Source organism: Anarrhichthys ocellatus, unplaced genomic scaffold, assembly GCF_004355925.1.
Source record: "Anarrhichthys ocellatus isolate YVR2014 unplaced genomic scaffold, GSC_Weel_1.0 scaffold39, whole genome shotgun sequence".
In the NCBI taxonomy this organism is placed as follows: Eukaryota; Metazoa; Chordata; class Actinopteri; order Perciformes; family Anarhichadidae; genus Anarrhichthys; species Anarrhichthys ocellatus.
In genome coordinates this window covers 723174-738543 of record NW_022280069.1, presented here as the reverse complement: position 1 = coordinate 738543, position 15370 = coordinate 723174, and the positions used below count along the sequence as shown (strand labels likewise).

The 15370-nt window shown below is 43.8% G+C and overlaps 1 protein-coding gene across 2 annotated transcripts in view; it reads left to right on the top strand.

The window, feature by feature from the left end:
* Positions 1-9438: 9438 nt before the first annotated feature.
* The window catches only part of nr2f5 (nuclear receptor subfamily 2, group F, member 5), a 22690-nt gene continuing 16758 nt past the window's right edge, over positions 9439-15370 (top strand). The window contains exon 1 of one of the 2 annotated variants that reach the window (XM_031867447.1): positions 9439-10620. In XM_031867447.1, the coding sequence (XP_031723307.1) occupies positions 10254-10620 (367 nt within the window). In that variant the 5' untranslated portion in view covers positions 9439-10253. Of the gene's footprint in view, positions 10633-15370 lie in introns of both variants that reach the window. The other variant, XM_031867446.1, reaches the window with a different exon arrangement.

Sequence of the window (15370 nt, the reverse complement as noted above, 5' to 3'; positions counted from 1 at the left end):
TAATTAGGACCCCCTTCCTTTAGCGGGTTGGATTGAAAGGCGGAGGCGAGCTGCTGGTATTTTTGCAAATGTCCTGGCTCATGTTTGTGCACACAAATTCTCATGCACGCGTTTTCGCACTCGCACACACAAGCCAGGGCACTTTCTCGTTAATTTCAGCATCTCGTTGGCGCTCGCACTGGTCCGCTGACGGCTTCCTTCTGTTTGTTCTGTGCTCGTTGTCAGAGGCCATTTGCTCTCGCCACAATGACTCCCTTTCACTGGGTTTGATCTTTGTAGCTATTCAGCCTCCTCTTTTCGAGGGGTCAAGAGAAGAAACCACCATTCCACCTCAACTCTTTGCACAGCCCTAAAGCCAACCACACCCCCCTCCCCCTCCCCCATGCGTGTGTTTGCGTGTCCACTGATCCAGGGGAATGACAGTGGTAGGAATTGGGATCTTTTTGCTTCCAAGGTTCCTCCACTGAGACATAATCGGCCACTTTGTCGGGTCGGTTAACCCTGTATTGTCCCGGAGGCCCCTTAGAGCTCCGATGCCATTCAGCTTGCTAGTATCTCTCGCCCCTCCCTCCCTCTGCTTTTGGTGGCAGCTTTTGTGCAACATGTACATGTGCAAACAGACACACATTCAGGAAACGGGGGGCACTTACACATGCACACAAACACAGAGAGGGAATGTCCTGCACGCTACCTGAGGCTTGTTTTTACTTTGACATGCACGGCCACCCCTTCCAATGGGCTCGCTCTCAGGTTCGACGTCCCAGCAGGATTCACTGGTGTGAAATGGGGGGCCCACAGCTTGCTGCTGGTGGGAGTTAAGAGAGAAGACAGGGGGGGGGGCTGGAAGAGGAGAAGGGGTGCAAGGGTTGTATGGACGTCACCGCACAGCCTTTGAAGGGGGAAGCGAAGCCCCCGCATCGGAGCCCCTGCGATGACTTTACCAGTACTGTGACCCCCCTTGACCCTGACACCCCCTTCTGCCCAACCCAAAACCCCGACCCTCGCTCCCTGCAGCTGCTGGTTCCCATTGGACCGCCGCGGGCCGCTGTGGCAGAGGGGAAGGAGGAATGGACGGAGAGAAGGCGAGCGAAGGAAAGAAGGGAGAAGGACGGGGGAGCAGCGAGAAGGGGGCTATGCAAAAGGTCAACTGTTGGTCAGAGGTTTTTATTGGGAGTGCGGAGGGAGGGAGCGGGAGTGGGAGTATGCGTTAAAGACCACCGTCTGAGATTTTAACTGCAGGGAGGGGAATTTGGCCTTTTTCCACCCCTACACACGTTGAGCAGTTAGAGAGGACAGGCTCTGAGTAGACCTGTGTGCTAGCGGCTGAACGCTGAAGTTACAGAGGAGTTATGTGAAGTGACGCTCCTGGTCACCGCAGGGTCATTTCAACTGCAACAGCTTCAGTGAACGATTTGGGTCGGATGGCGGTACACTGCATGTTGACCGGCGCTGCACAGCAACCAGACAGCAAAGTTGAGAGAATACACTCGCGTCACATGCATTGCTTATTCAGGGTATTGAAGATCTCTCGGGTCATGTAATTACCGTCGGATGGTAGGCCTGTGGAAATTCCTTCAGAGGGACGTCATGCTGGAGGATTAGCGCTGATCCAATCAGAGGTTACGATCGGTGCGAGGCAACTCTAAAAACCCTATATGATCCTCTGATTAGTTGCTGGCACAGTCGATAGGGATTCATGATCCACAAATAGAACCTGTAGGAACAAGTTAGCTCCTCTGACCTTTCATCAAAATCACCATCAAGATGCTTGCTGACCAGTTGGTAATCTCACCTGAACTTCTGACAACTGATGCACTTCAAAGATAAAAAAGTAGGGCTGCAACATTAAATATTTATTTCTGATTAATTCATTAGTTGGTGTCTCATATAAAATATGAGACACTTGTGTAAAATGGCGATCACAGCTTCCAAGGTGATCAAATGTCAAGGAAATTGTCTGACCTACAGTCCAAAAACATAAAGATGTTTAAAGGCTGTTTCATTTGCTGGTCTCTGTACTCACCATCTAAGTTGAAGACGTCAATGTTCAATCGTGATTTTGTGACATCACAACTCGCTCGGAAGCAAATGGTTGCTCAGTATGCAACTCACACAAGTGGGATGTGGAAACGTGAAACCTCCAGTTCACATTTTCTGAGAATGGACTTAGCAGTGAAGTAGGAGACATCTTATGTGCAACAGTTAGATTAAATACTTGTTTGCCTGTTTATGCATGGATACACAGGGACAACGAGTAGAAGTTTAATTGACTTTTTGGTGGAATGTTTTTTAATTAATTATTTTCCCCAATGTCTTGAAACGTGTCCGGAGGGGAGCTTTAATGCACAGTAATACAGAGAAAAGCAGCAAACCCTAACAGTGAATGTTTTGCTTTTGTGCTAGATATTTAACTTCATTAGTATTTGGTTATCAAAATGGTTGTCGATTTCTCGATTTCTGTCATTGTTTTTAGCACTACATTCAAAAAAAATCCTCACATTTCTGCATTTTATGATCAAAACACTCGTTTCCAGACACATTTGATGTAGCCGACACCAGGCAGATCTGCAGATCGTTCAACTCACTCAGGAGCCACTTGGAGTTGAATCAGAACTGCCCTCACTATCTCCAGTCTCTCTGCGCTACACTCCCCTGTTGCCTAATTTTTTTACTGGCCCTTATCACAACCTGAACAGACACAAGTTCTCTGAGACACGCAGTCAGACAGCAGTCGCCATGTCGAGCTCCTCTCCGCAGATTACAGATCGCTTTCCCTGGGTCGCGTCGGGCATTCATCCAGACTTCACTCCACCACGACCGGGAAGACGTCGTGAAAAACAAGGTTATCTCCTGACTCAACCCCTGCAATGCAGAGTCAACACTGCTCTGCTGCAGCTCGACCGGCGAGTCACAAGGGCTCAGGCTTCAGCCGGGGTCCAGAGGTTAATTTATTGCCTGATCGCATGACCACAGTTTGGAGTAAAAAATGGCAGTAAACGTTGCATTATGACAGTGGAGGAAGGGTGGAGAATCAGAGTCGGCCTGCAGAGTACGCTGCTTGGTTAAGGGCATTGGTCACAGTCTGAACGCCTGACGGTTTATAATCACCACAACTAACCAGATAGGACAGTATGTCTCTGCTGTGGCTGGAAATGAATCATTATTGGATTCATGAAGATGAACTTTAGTTTTTTGGATAGATGGATAGATGGATAGATAGAGCTGTTCCTGTGTCTTCTTTCATCCTTCTTTCTCTGTAGGCATCTTTTTATGGAACTGACATTCCTGGAGTGGTCGAAACAGAAGCCCTTGTTTAGAGGCGAAACCCTCCCACCCTATCCCCTTTTTTCATCTTCCTAGTTTTGGAGCCCTGGGTCAAAGGTCGAGACCCCCTCCAGCTTCAGAGACATGTCAGGTCATGCAAGCCACATAGCATTCCCTGTATAGCCCCCACCACCCCACCCTGCCTCCCCTTCGCTCCAGCAAAAGGCCCGCTGCCTCTTAACAGTGACAAACCCCCCCCTTACACAAGAGGTGTGAGAGTATGTGCGGCTGAGCAAGCATGTGTGTGACATTTTGAGAGATAGTGAGTACTAGCAGTCACTTGAGGATTTTATGCTGTTGAAGGTGGATTTTGAGATGTTGTCTTAACTCTACATTCACATACATGAGCACGATTTCAACACAAAAGGTCTAATCTGGTGGCGTGACAGCGAAACGTGATCATGAAGATGGGAATTGTTGATGTTTTTCTAAAACGTTTTTTTGCAAATATAAAAGTCTGGCAAATGGATTTCCCACAGTCAAACTGAAAAACAAATAGATACATTTCTCAGAAATGGATTTCAGTGTTCTGACACTGTGATGAATCTAAATGGCAAAAGTAAATAAACATTAGATGCTGGGTTGCAAAAATAACTTGATTTGATTGATGATTTGTATTGATGATGTTTTTTTTTATTATCTGGGAAGGTTATACATTTTCCTGTGTGAAATGATAAACTAAAGTTTCATCTGTCAGGATTGTTAGTCATTGCTCGCTGCCTTTGTGAAACACACGGAAGCACTCTAATGAAATAATGCAAAAATAGGAAATAATAGGCCATAAATTAAAGCGAAGCTGAATTAAAACTGTCAGGAAGCAATTAGGAAAACACTATAATTCCTCCAAACAGGGGCCAAAGTTGAACAGACAGCAAAATATGTGTGAAATGAAAATAACCGATTTTGGGAGTGAATCGCTGCCAAATATCAAAGGTCACGAGACTCTGCGGGGCCTTCGCTCGCGTCCTCTTCACTTAGTCAGCAAATGGAACCAGCGCCACAATCCCACAAGAAACGACATGAAAAATGGGTTTGAGATGCACAAACAGGGCGGAGATGTAGTGCAGAGAAAAGGGTGACCCCTTCCAGCAGATAAACAAATAACTAAATAAATCCTGGGGACACTGGGGGTGAGGGAAGCTTCCCCCGAGGGGTCAGAGCAGGAACAGATAAATCTCCCTTAAAGACGCCAATGCCTCTCCACAGTTAACCTCTTAATCAACCCCAATCGGCCGAAGGAAATAGCGCTGACTTTCGAAAACTATCTGTGTCTCTGCAGTGAGTAAACACCCTAGCACATTTGCACAGTGTAAATGCCGTGTGTGTGTGTGTGTGTGTGTGTGTGTGTGGAAATGTGGAGTCGTTTACTCCTGCTTGATGAGATTTTAATTACAACATACTTTGCAAAAAAAGGAAATCCCCTGAAGTTGATTATCAGAGTGTCTGGAGGAGATTCAGGTGCTAACATTTAGGTTACGCGCCGCTCACTTATTCCCATGATGTCCTTTTCGTCGACACACACTCAAAGCGACACATTTCTTTGTAAACTACAATATACTTCTTCCTCGTCCATCCATCAGCGAGCCTCTCTAGAGCTGAGCATCAGCGATTAACCTTCTGTGAGCTTGAGAGCATCCAGATAGTATCTGCTCACAGGTCATGCACCGCACGGGCCTCAGACGCAAGACCTCCTAACAAACATGTCATTCTCAGCTTTGAATTTCTATTTCGGTAGCTCGCTCAGGTTACATACCTGGTCGCCTGACGGCTCCTTTCCTAAATGGGATCATATTTAGCGTCGGCTGAAGCGGAGCGTTGCATTGTGGGCTCTGGTGTTGTCAGGCCGTCCATAAATTAACAAGCCAACCGGTGGCCACTGCATTTCCTAGGCCATCCGGTGCAGTCGTGTTTACCACCCTTTGCCCCCACACTGACACCCACTTGTGTCAGAGCTGCATCGCACCAGTTGGTCCAGCCATCCATCACTGAGCATCAAACACGAACTGGCAAACTCTTGTGCGTGTTTGTTTGAGGTGCGCTCTGGTGTGATTGCACAAGGTTTGATATGACAGGACGATTCAGGCTAAATCAGTCACAGAAAAGATGTTCAATACATTTTGTTCTCTGTGTTTGAACTCCCTGGAATAAGTGCTGATTCACAGATGTTTGCTTAGCTTATGATCTTGAATTTGAAAGTGGCTTATGAAACCCACATTAAAATCTTCAAACATACAGTTTTCTGACAAAACACTCAAATGTTTTAACCTATATCTTTAAAAAAAAGCTCACTCTGCCAACTGAAACTGTGTTTGGTCGCTGTGTGTGTTCCTCCTGTCCATACTGGCCAAGAAGAGGATACTGGTCACAATGAGAGCTAAAGGGTTTTGTGTCCCATCACTTCCATGTGGAGTCACATTCATAGGAAATCTGTTCTCGGATCAACTCTTTGAACATATGGGCATGCGAGTGTCATTTTAATATAGACATGAAAAAATATCAACCTATCCTTTAAAGTGACACACCCCTAAAAAAAGTGAAGTACTTTTATTCCAGGTGTGTTAGCCTGCTGGAAAATAAAATCATTAGCAAATCCGTTAAGCATATAGTGAGTTTTATACAAATATTTGCTCTTTTGATTAATATTTTAAAACAGAACATTTCTACTACAGTGTAAAGAATAATATTTCAAAACATGGACAACTTTCTACTGCTCTGGTTGAATGTTTGATATCTGTTCAAGCTTGACTGCACAAATAGTGGGAGGCTAAACATGGTGAAAATACCCAGTAATGTAAAGTAACTAACTATGTTTACTCAAGTACGTTTACTTAAGCACAAATTCAAAGTATTTGTACTTTACTTGAATATTTCCATTGTATGCAATGTTCTACTCCATTGCATTTGTCTGACAGCTTTAGGTACTTTTGAGGTTACAATTACCATTTACAATTTATCTCCAAATGTATTCTTCTGATAATAGGGCAGATGAAGAGTTTCTGTAAGTGTTGAGAAAAATGTTCATACTTCTTGAGCCAAATAAACTATTTGAGAAGCCTCTTGGATCAGCAGTTTTTCTGAGCTCATGAAAAGTTGACTTTTTAGAGAAACGTGATTCTCACAAGAGATGATACAATTGATGATCTTTTAGAATATGATTCGTTGCTGTAGATTAAATTACCCAACTGGATATAAAGTAGTAAAAATCATAAACCTAATGCAGCAGTAATATTAATCCAGAAACATCATATAATAGTAAAACACTGAGAGGAACATTTTACCACACAGAGGCAACTTTTACTTTTGATACTAAGAACATTTAGCTGACAATACTTTCACATGTTTACTTAAATAAAGGATCTGAATTCTTCCTCCACCACCGAAAATAACCAACAATACATTAAAGTTGTACTGCTGTCATTGGATGCGGCTCCAAAGAGCTCTAATACTTAAATAAATGTAATTAAATTGCCTAATTAACAGTTGTTGTGAAATAAAAAAGCTTAATGTCCTATAGAATGAGAGTGACCACATGTCAGCGTGGGTATTGTCTTTATTGGAGGATTAATGCGTGGACATCACATACATTACTAAACCTGTGGTTGATCCTCATTTAATTAACCTCCTTCTGGTCAAATTCATCATAAGCCTCAGCTGTATAGAATTACACTCTAATTATTAGACCCCCAAACCCTGAGGTGCCCTTGATCACTGGCCTACAGCTCGTGGAATCTCCTAATAGCGAGTCGCAGGGCTAATTGGGAGACAGGTAAGGTTACATGTGACAGCAATTAAGCCGAGCGCAGGGCCAACCTCATGGCCTCGGGCGAGCCCGGCGCTGCACTCAGGACCTCTGAGTGAGCTTTTTGTCTTTTTAGCGCTCTCTTTTTTCTTTTTCGCAAAGTTGGGAATAACAGTTCTCCTATTTTTCTCTGTGGACAGACAGGATTATGGATGTAAATTCCTCCTGCTCCTCTTGTTGCGCTCTGGTCACATAAATACAAGCCGACAAATGACTTGTTTATCAGCTGTTTCACTTTAATTTACTTATATACGTGTTATAAATATTAAACGTGTGGGTGTGGTTTAATGGCAAAAAATACAACGTGCTGGGTAACATAGATGGATAGATAGATTTCTGTGACGATTTATTTGGCAGGTTTATTGAAATAACTTACTTAATTGTATTAATGATAATTACATTTAGGGCCTATATATATATATATATATATATATATCGATCGTATTATGCTCCTTAAGTTAGATCGCGATTTGCATAACATGGTGCACCTTGTCTGTGATTTTAGTAAGGGTTAAGGTTGGCGGAGTGATACGAAGCTGAGGTGATGAGCGCTTGTTGTTAGTGTTAACTTGTCCGGCTGTGCAGATGAACTTTAAAGTGGTCCTGAAGTTCTCGTGGAGACGCTGTCCTCGTGATCTTGCTTCACCCACGTCCCGAACGTAGTTTTATCTCGGTAACAAGTGTATCGTGAATGTTACAACAGACATAAACAGATGGATAGATATCTATTATAGATTCATGTCGTCGGGAGGGGAAGTGTGAGAGCGTGTGTAAACACATTATCACTTTCCAGTCCTCGGAACACATGCAGCAAAGAGGGCGGTGGGACACTCGACCCCCCTGACAGCGGTGTGGTCGGAATTACCTTTCACGTGACAAATCAAGACCCAATCTGGGGAAATAATCAGGTCCCCGCTGCTCTCGGCGTGGAAAAAGCCCCCATTAGAGAACACTGCCTCTGTTAATTACTGCACTGGCCTTTTGTGCGCATGGCAGGGACACAACACACCGACAGAATCAACACTTTCTCGACTGGTAAACGATTTGGGGAAGTGTTTTATGGCTCGGGGAGAAGTTTGGCACGTTTTGTAGTTGTTGTGGAGCTGAGAGGGGACTTGTCGGTTTATTATTCTACACGATTGCTCGTCTGTGGCCAGTTTGAGCTACAATATTTAAAAGTCGGGGTAGGGGTTAAATAAGATTGTGTTGATGATGCGACATCAGTGGGATTACATGAGCTGGACAGCTGACCCGAGATTGATGACAAGGCAGTGCGGCGTGGTAGATAAAACGGCTGGTAAACTGTGACCTTCTGTCGTGGATCAGAGGGCAAAACAATAAACAACATGGCATTATATTTTCAGAAAATAATACATCATGTCATGAAATAATAAATACCTGAGAACCAGACTCTCGGGGCCTGCACACATCATTTCGTATATATAGAGACATGTTTTGAAACATACAGCAAGAAAACTTTGAATAATGTTTTTTTATAAAGTCAGCAACTTGGAAAAAAAGTTCAACTGCTTCGTTTGAAACGTCTTCTTCCTCACTGACAAACCCAGTAGCTGTATGAAAATGCAAATACTGATAATTTCAAAAGTTTAATTCATACCTAGCAAAATCATCCTAGAGGAAGGGGGGGGGGGGAGAGATTTTTCATATCTACATATTGGCAGTTCGCCTCCACACTATAGTCATCATGCTGACTAAGCATGCTCACGCGTCTTAAAGTGAGATTTAAGGCGAGAAGAGAGAAACATCCCCTCTTCAGCAGATGAATGTAAAAAAAACCACCTTCCAGTCTTCATCATTTTGCAAAGTCAAACATACAAATGAAGCAACAAAAAGCAAAATACATTGTTAATGCGGAGAGGAAAATCCTTATTAGGATAATTTAAAATATGTGAAGTCAGTCTAAAATATAAAATATTGATGCAGCACTAATATTTAAAAAGTTTTTTTCTAATTACATACTAACAGCAGGTTTTGTACCAGGTCTGGACGCACAACATGCACATTTTATCCTCAATGGGACACTGATGCAGCCACTTTAAAGTACTTGTACCACAACAACCGCTCCTGTCAGTCACCCCAATCCCTCACCGACCGCCGTCCAATCAGAAAGCGCTTTATTTTTTTAACAGACTTTGGGGGCCAATCAGGGCCGGCCCTGTATGTCTCTCCCTCTCCCGCTGAGGGGAGGGGAAATGACCTTATTTGGCCGTTATGACCTTATATGGGTCGCCGCCAGGGGGCCAGCAGTACGAGGCAGCCTGCTGGTGACACTTTCCCCCAAATTGTAGCTTTGCCTCTCGGAGATGGGGCGGACAGTTGAAGGGTGAAGCGATACACTCGAGCGGCAAAACGATTGTCGTGCGCGTTAACAGTCTCCGTTGAAGCTTCTGCTGCACGCGGACGATCACCGAGGATATTTAGAGTGCGCGTGTTGGGTAAATTAGGATCAGAACCTCACTGCGGCGCGCAAGGAACCAGAGGAACGGGGATTGCTTCGGGTCCTGCGCTTTACAACGTCTCCAAGAGCTTGCCGGGACTAAATAAATCCGTCACAGGACAACATGAAATGCGGTCATTCAGGAGGCAGAATTTATCTCGCGCGAACCCAAACGCGGTAGGCTATTGAGCGGCGGAGAGACTGGAGCGAGCGGCTGAGAGGCGAAACATTGCTGTCTGTTGTATTCCGTCGTCTTTTCAAATTCTAGAGAAGAAGAAGTAAGATAGCGTATTATTATATTTTACAGCTGACTTAACCGGACTGACTTTTCCAAGAGGTTACACTCTGAAGAACAACGTGTTTATGGATTGCTGCGCACCGAGGGACACCGGGAGTTGTAGGCTTCGCTCTTTTGCATCGATCATGTTGATACCTCGCTGTTGCTGTGAACTTTGGTAGATGTTTGCAGAAAGACCATATATAGATACACGTTTTGAATACAAACACGCTCATAAACGCGCAGATTGACCTCTGCAGAGGAAGTGGGAAGCGCCTTTTCGCCCCCCCCCCCCCCCCCCCCTCGTTTTTCTCTCCCAAGACGTCGGGACGGATCTCTATCACTCAGTCGCTCCTTCTGTGATTTTAACAAAGACCAAAGTGTCTGGGGATAGCATGGCAATGGTAGTAAACCAGTGGCCAGAGAACATTTCTGCAGATCCGGGGTCCCAGCTCCAGATATGCGGCCAGGAGCCCGGCGGGGCGCCGGGAACCCCCAACGGTTCCACCCCGGGGAATGACACACTTTCCGGGGACAAGATCCCCAACGTGGACTGCATGGTGTGCGGGGACAAGTCCAGTGGGAAGCATTACGGCCAGTTCACCTGCGAGGGATGCAAAAGCTTCTTTAAGCGCTCGGTGAGGCGGAACCTCTCGTACACCTGCCGGGGGAACCGAGACTGTCCCATCGACCAGCATCACCGGAACCAGTGCCAGTACTGCCGGCTGAAGAAGTGCCTCAAAGTCGGCATGAGAAGAGAGGGTAAGACCATAGGTGTGTGACGGAAGTTCGCGTAAAGTTGTGGCTCATTTTGTTTACTAATCGTGTTTCTCTGTGTGTGTGAGTGACCTAATGTTGCTCAGTGTAAAATATCAATCTTAACAGGCCATTAAAGTGTGGAACTCAGCCGTAAAATATTTTACTGTCTCAAAATAAGCGACTAACTCTGAGGCTCTTCTCCCCGCCGCTGTTTGCATCAACGTCTAAAAGCGGAGATAATTACACGTGCAGCAAGAAAACATTTGAGAAATGTGTAAAGACAAACTTTTATTACACATTTAAAACTAAACACTTGTAGTTTTCTTTTGTTGGTCACTCTCATGTCCAACTGAATACGCGCCAGAGTGGGAATTTGTGCGTAAAATACGCGTCACGTTCTGTGATGCCTGTTGATCCTAACGTGTCACACAGTTTGTATCCACTGTTGCTATTATGGGTAAATAATCAGCCACCACCTGCGGCAAAAACACAATGCTTACTTCACATTCTTTGACCAAATCCAGCGCCATTCACGCTGGTGCGCTCTGCTCTGTGAAATCCCTCCTTTGTCCGCTCTGTTTTAATTATGCTGTTTGCTCACCGACACCCAGAGCCGATAGAAGAGGATGCCGCTACATTTGTTGTATTGTGTTGGATTAACAACGGGTCAGTTAGTTGCAAAGGGGAGCGGTGGCAACGTGTCGGCGGAGAGGAGCGCTTATTGATTAACATTCAGCAGCGTCGTCCCATTCACGAGAGAGGAGATGGTGCATATTTTTAAAATAATGTTCCAAACCGAATGGAGCCAAAACATCTGTGCTGGCAGCGTTACTGATGGTTTTTGTTTGGTAATGCACTTTGGATTAGAGAAGCTCATGATTTAGAGGCGACCTATTTTATGATTAAAAGGTACAGATTTGTTAGAATTTGTTTCGGTAATGAATGAAAATGCCAAAATCAACGTACACACTGCATATCACCTGAACGCATCCTAAAAAGTCCGAGTCCTTATTGAAGATGTCCCTCTTTGCCCCGTTTATTTTGTCTCTCAGAGGACAGAATGGGGTCAGCAGCAGCATCCCACTGAGCAATCTTGCTCAAGGATACTTCGGCAGCGGATGATTTAAAGGCAGACAGTGTCTGAACGACCCCTCCGCCCTTTGTTCTCTGTCTGAGTCAAAATGTAAATACAGTATATAGGTAGAAGGTGGAAATACCCGTTCTCCTTGGATGAGACGATCCCTTAAGAGGTTCCCGCTCGTGCTGCTGGGCCTCTCTATGAGTGTGTGTGTGTGTGTGTGTGTGTGTGTGTGTGTGTACTGTACACACAGTCATACCTTATGTAAGATGCCCGCGAGCATCTTGGTTGGTGCTTCTTTACGAATGAATGAACCCGAGGAAATCGCCTGACGTCGCATCGTGTATAATGCAAAAATATCAGAATCCGTCTCGTGACGAGACTTCAAATACAAGTTAAATAACGTTCACACAAGCGAAACATATCATTTTAAAATGATCTTATTTATCCTATTTTGGAGATGACCGTTATTTTGCATGCAGAATATATATATGTTTTACTTCCTCTGGCAAATCTTTTAATAAGTGTTTCAAGTTTAATTGTTAACACAAATTTCTTAAATTTGTATTACAGTTTGTTTCGCGGTGTCGACCTTTGAGCCTTGAAGGCGTCATATTGTCCATGAGCCACGAGATTTCTTATACACCTTAAGAATGGCATTAGTCTCGCTGCTCAGATGAGAAAACATTACGATGCTTTGCTGAGCAGCTGCAGACTAGTCAAAAAGTTTAATCATTTAGCGTCTTAAACTTTCTTTATTTTCAGTTGGCAGGACATATTTCTTTCAATTCAGTTTGTGATAATTCAACAATTAAAAAAAAAAAGATAAAGGTGAAGGAAATTCTTCAATTCAAAAGAATGTTTTTTTATTTAGAAATAATAAGGTTTTAAAACTCATCTGCTCATTAGCTTCTTTGTTTGCAGCGCTGGCTTGTGCGTTAAAGGCTTAAATGTAGAGCAGGTCAGCTTACATTGGCGGAGCTCATCTGTTGGTGCATTCGAGGTCAGCAGGATTAAACTGTGTCCTTAAATCCTCTTTGTTGGCTGACTTCTGTTCATCAGCATTCATTTGTCTATTTAGGACATTTTTTGTTAAGACACGAGAACTGTCCGGCAATTTGGGAAAAGTAGAGAATCCCCAAACAGAATTTAACGACACAAATGGTTATTGTGTTAAATGTGAGGCTGAGAAAGGTATGATCATAATTCATTCGAAATATTGTGCATGAATTACAGACATCCAATTCTCCTTTAGTTATCAAATCAAGACTCCCTTTGTTTTAATGAAGTAAAAGTCATTTGTGTATATAGATATTCATGAATATTTGAAACAAAATCGTCATTATTTTATCTTAACATCTAAAGTGAATTAAACACTGCTGCTTCATAAAATCCCAACTGAAACTGTTGAAGCGCACGGCCCCGTCGTCCTCCCCTGAGGACACGAGACATGTTTTCTCTACATTATGCAACAGGTTCACCTAAGGTCGTGGAGGGGAGGCAGTGTTTATTCTCAGTGATGATCCAGGTGAAAAAAAAGGCATTCCGATAATTCTCTTTGACATTTCCAACAATATGCGGAAGCCGCCGAAAAGATACTGTCAGAATAAAGCAGAAGGCCACAAGTGGAAATGCATGTTTGTTGTGCTAAGAGAGTTTGGCATGTTATGAATCATTTAAAATCTCTTTTTTTGCTTACTTTGAAATGTACTCGGAGCATATTGTCCATAATGTGCTTCACGTCCCGACTAAGTACAACACGTCTGAGATGAAGTGCTGCTGGATGGAACAAGTGATGTGAATGTGTTGCTATATGACGTGTGATAGCAGAGTCCTGTTGGTGATATTACTCCACCTTTACAGCACCGTTTGATGTCACTAACACTGCTGCATGACTTTTCTGTTTAGGTTGAATGAATATTTAGCTTCCTGAGAAGACACGCTAAAAGTTTCATGAGTGGACCGCTTCAGATTTAGAGACAACTTCACTGAGTTTCATATTCTGTTTTTTTCCCCCCTAAAGGAAGATGTTTGACCTCTTTCTGCAGTCTTGCTGTGTAGAACATAATATCATTTGTTGGAGACTTTTTATCCAGAGCTCTTTTCAGTACCACGCCTCAGTGGGAATCAAACCTCGAAAAAAAAAAACCAACCTTGGCAGCGTTAGTGTCATTGTCTCCCCACGCAGCTACACAGAACCTCGTCTGTGTCTCCATCAGCACGGTTTCTAGGTTGAATAGGAAGCGGAGAAGAAAAGAGAATCAGCCTGACAGTTTGCTTTTGAACTGGAGTGAATGTTTTAATTTTGAAGCAGCCCACAAGGACGAGCAGCTGAGGACAGAGAGACACGTGTGTGGTGGTCTACTGCTCTGATTAATGCACGCGTACACAATGAGAATGTCATCTTGCCTTGAATCATACACCTGGGCGGCTGTGAGCACACTAAATACATGCAGACACGCCAACTTAGTGGAGTGCAGTGATAGTAAATAGTCTCAACATCCATTTGGATCACAGGAATCTGTAATACCCACATTCAACGTGCGCAGTGGGAATGCTGCTGCCTCCTCTCACCCACACTGCACTCTGACAAAATACCGACAGCGGCTGAAAATGTAGGTCAACCAAAACTAAAACATTAATAACAGACGGGCTCAAGTCAAAGTCCAAATGTGTGAAGCGTCCGGGGCCTCTCTCCAGTAAGTAAACAGTGACTAATCCAGTCATTCCCAAAGACTGGGTCGGGACCCCACAGGTGGGTCGCAGGAGATTTCATTAGGGTCGTCAAATATATTAGCAGAATTTCTTCCATATTTAACATTTGTATAACATTTGAGACCACATTAGAGAGCCTGAATGTTCCGAATTCTGCTGTTCAGGAAGGGTTCACATGTTGTGTCTGAAAACGCGTGGAAGACGGCAGTCGTGTGGCTTTCAAAAAGTTCCAAAAGTTTAACTATTTATATCTCGGGGTGCAGCTGTGGCGTCCTGAAAAATAAGCGTATGGGAACATTCAAGGTGATGCAGAAATGGCAGTAAAAATGCTCAGAAACGTTAATTTATGCACAAATTTGCTCTTATCATAATTTATACATACGGCCTATTGGGAATTTGGTTTCTCATTGTTAAAAAGTGGCTCCCCAGAACACCAAAATACTGCAGTCTGGCCTCCTTTGGCTCCGAAAACCTTTACTTATAATTTAGCGATTGACAAATTTAAATACTTAACCCCTGTCACCACACTTGTAGTCATTATCAGAGGCCTCAAAGAAGTAAATTGCTCCCATTCACAAATCTTTCAGTACTGCCCAGCTTCCATTAAAGTAATACACAGCAGCCCCTGGTGTTATTATCTCCAAGGCTACCTTTAATATTACAGAATACATGATTGATGATGTTTTTTTTAATGCTTTTGGACACATCAAGGTGACGAGTGTCCTCTCTAAAACGGTTATGCTTCCTTCTGCACATTCCAACGCATCACTAATGTGACAAAAGTCATGTGACCCTCTCAGGTGCATTCAGTCAATCAACTCTAACAAACAGACTGACTCCGGACTGTTTTGCTTTGAGTCTTTAAGTGGCTCAACCTGTTTTTGTGTGTCACTTGGGTCTCTTGTAATAACATACACACACACACACACACACACACACACACACACACACACACACACA